At 31.4% G+C, this 2757-nt stretch overlaps 1 protein-coding gene across 1 annotated transcript; it reads right to left on the reverse strand.

Annotated features, from left to right (window-relative positions):
* Nucleotides 1-202: 202 nt before the first annotated feature.
* On the reverse strand, nucleotides 203-2348 carry LOC149477990 (uncharacterized). Its single transcript, XM_089710073.1, has 4 exons — nucleotides 2305-2348; nucleotides 1779-1959; nucleotides 1088-1206; nucleotides 203-388 (listed from the first exon to the last, which is right to left on the reverse strand). The coding sequence occupies exons 2-4, from the start codon at nucleotides 1928-1930 to the stop codon at nucleotides 219-221; spliced, it is 441 nt and encodes a 146-aa protein (XP_089566199.1). The 5' UTR covers nucleotides 1931-1959; nucleotides 2305-2348; the 3' UTR covers nucleotides 203-218.
* Between the last annotated feature and the right edge of the window lie 409 nt (nucleotides 2349-2757).

Below are 2757 nucleotides of genomic sequence, written 5' to 3' on the forward strand. Positions count from 1 at the left end.
GATCACATACATTAACTTTAAATAATCTATAATTAAACAAAGAAAAAAACATGAGTACCTTGTCAATATAATTTCAAAACTGTAAAAACTTAAAAAAAATAAGATTAAAATATTAAATTCATGATGCAAGATTCGATCCTTTGAATGTCCAGTCACTTACATAATAATTAAAACCAAGTTAACGATTTATACGCATATTTAAATAAAGCATAATCTCTTTATTGCTCATTATTTGACGAATCTTTATTTCCCCAAACCAAATTAGCAATCTTTGATAAAAACGTGGTAGACATCTTGTAGAATTTCCGTAATGTGTGCGGCATTGTTAACTTCCTGTCATCTTGCATGAGGTATTTACATGTCCCATAGTCGATGATACGCCAAAACCCTGTTAAAAAGATACTTTCTTACCACAAAAAACTTTAGACAGGGTTTAACTTTAAGCGCGGGTTCTCTTTAATATGGTTTTGTCGTATTTCACATAGATAACTATTAAAGTGACAGATCCCTGGTTTAAAGTTAGACTGTGTTTAAATTGTTTTGTAGTAAGACCAATATTAATTAAATTAAGTAAAATTTTTGATATTTATGAATGACACAGCACGACAGAATAGGTATACCTACTAGCTTTCCGTCCGCAGCTTCGCCCGCTTTGTCTAAAACCTAATGAATTATATACTAAAACCTTCCTCAAGAATCTCTCTATCTATTAAAAACCGCACCAAAATCCGTTGTTTTAAAGATTTAAGCATACATAGGGACACAGAAAGCGACTTAGTTTTATACTATGTAGAATAGTCATTATTCTTTTACATGTAGGTATCGAGAAAGGCATGAATTTATTACTATTTTATGTGACCAAAACTGATAAATGTGATTGATGAAAATTTCGCAATAAAACAGTATGAAATCTGGTAGAAAAGGATTAATGTGTTTAATTCCTCTTCATTTTTAGTTGGAAATTGAATTTATAAATATAAGAAACAACCTTTTTCATACAATCACTACAAATTTACCAAATAATATTTTAACGAGCTTTACACTTTATTAGTATTAATATAGATTGTAATTTGTAGGGTAAACTTACTGATTTGTCTCCTACAGTTATCAAAATATATATCACAGTAGCTATCTGCCAAAAAGAACCCGTCAGAGCGAGGATAGTCTTCCATCCAATTGTAGGCACACACTGGTATTGCTACCCCTCTGTAATCAATAAAATACATAAGAAAACTCAAAAAGATTAAAAAGCATACTACTTCTACAGGGTTCGAAGCAATAGACGGTAGGTAAAATCTGTGATTATTTGTGGTACCCTTTTCTAGAACAAATAGTTCAATTGTGACCACGATAATACCACAGATAATATAATACTATACTAAAATAATGTGTTATAGTGGTTCAAAGAACGGCCATCATCTTTATAATAATTATTATAACTGTTTATATCTTTATGGAAAGTTCACATGTTTGAGTCCATCTATAACCTATACCTACTTATCTTAATACTAGCTGTGCCCCGCGGTTTCACCCGCATTGCTCCGCTCCTGTTGGTCGTGACGATATTATCTAAGCCTTCCTCGATAAATGGGCTATCTAACACCGAAATAATTTTTCAAATCGGACCATTAGTTCCCGAGATTGGCGCGTTCAAACAAACCAACAAACAAACTCTTCAGTTTTACTATATGATAAGTTACATACATAGATTAGAGTTACAGCATGCTATCGAATCTAGTGTTCTGCGAGCAGGAATTAACTTAAATAAAAAAACTCACTGTGTAGTCAAGCACTTGATATAATCATCTTGGCATTTCTCAATTTTCTTCAAGTTATCATACTGACTGTTTATGTATCGGAACTTGACAGTCGTGTAGATGCCGTAGTCCAGATTCAATGCTGCTTCTTGTTCCTCTTCAGCGATATCCATGTGGTCTATTTCTTTTTCTGTCGTTGTCTCTGGTAGAAATTGGAAAAACAGGACGTAAAAAGAAGTTCAATTTTTTCAGGTTACAAACGGACGACTAACAATTCTTCATTATTAAGGATAAGGTCAGAAGTATATTTCAAAAAATAAAAAAACTGTTTGAGGAATGAAAGAATTGGCAGAATAAAGATCGAGTTATTTTTAAAGTTTACGTGTTTAATGAATGACTGTAGGTCAGATATACGATGTAACATTTATAAAAGTGTGTAAAAAAATGGCTCAATTTTAAACGATCGACGATATAAGAGACGATATAAGTCTTGGAATACAAGTATTTCATTTTACGTAAATTAATTAATGTTTTAAGTTTGTCTTACCAGCATAAATAGTTTTAGGCGATGTCTTTGCTTCCTGACCAAAATATTGCTGTACTAAAACAAAAATACAAACTATATTCAACCACATTGTAAATACTCAGAAGTGCGCCAAAAAGGTTCTCTGTAAAAACAAATTTTTAATTAAACGTCAAAGAGAATCGTTCTTGATTTACGTTTGTAACTGTTTATTTTGAAACCATTGTACACATTAATTTACACTTTTAATGAACGTGAAGAACATTCCTCGTTGATTAATGATTGATCACTTCACACTCATCTAATTTAATTGCAATTCCATTGGAGTTGGAAAATAACACGAAAATAACAATGAAAATTAATAATTATCATGGTGTAAGCTTGTTGTTAGGTTTTATTTTTAATTAACGTTCATCAAAACTGTGGAGATTTTGAATTCGTATTCTGAATTCTGAGTTCTGAGAGTGAGAATATTGC

The sequence above is a fragment of the Colias philodice genome, chromosome 23 (genome assembly GCF_061535455.1).
Source record: "Colias philodice isolate Cphi_HAF_F1 chromosome 23, ilColPhil1 Martin Lab GWU primary, whole genome shotgun sequence".
Lineage (NCBI taxonomy): Eukaryota > Metazoa > Arthropoda > Insecta > Lepidoptera > Pieridae > Colias > Colias philodice.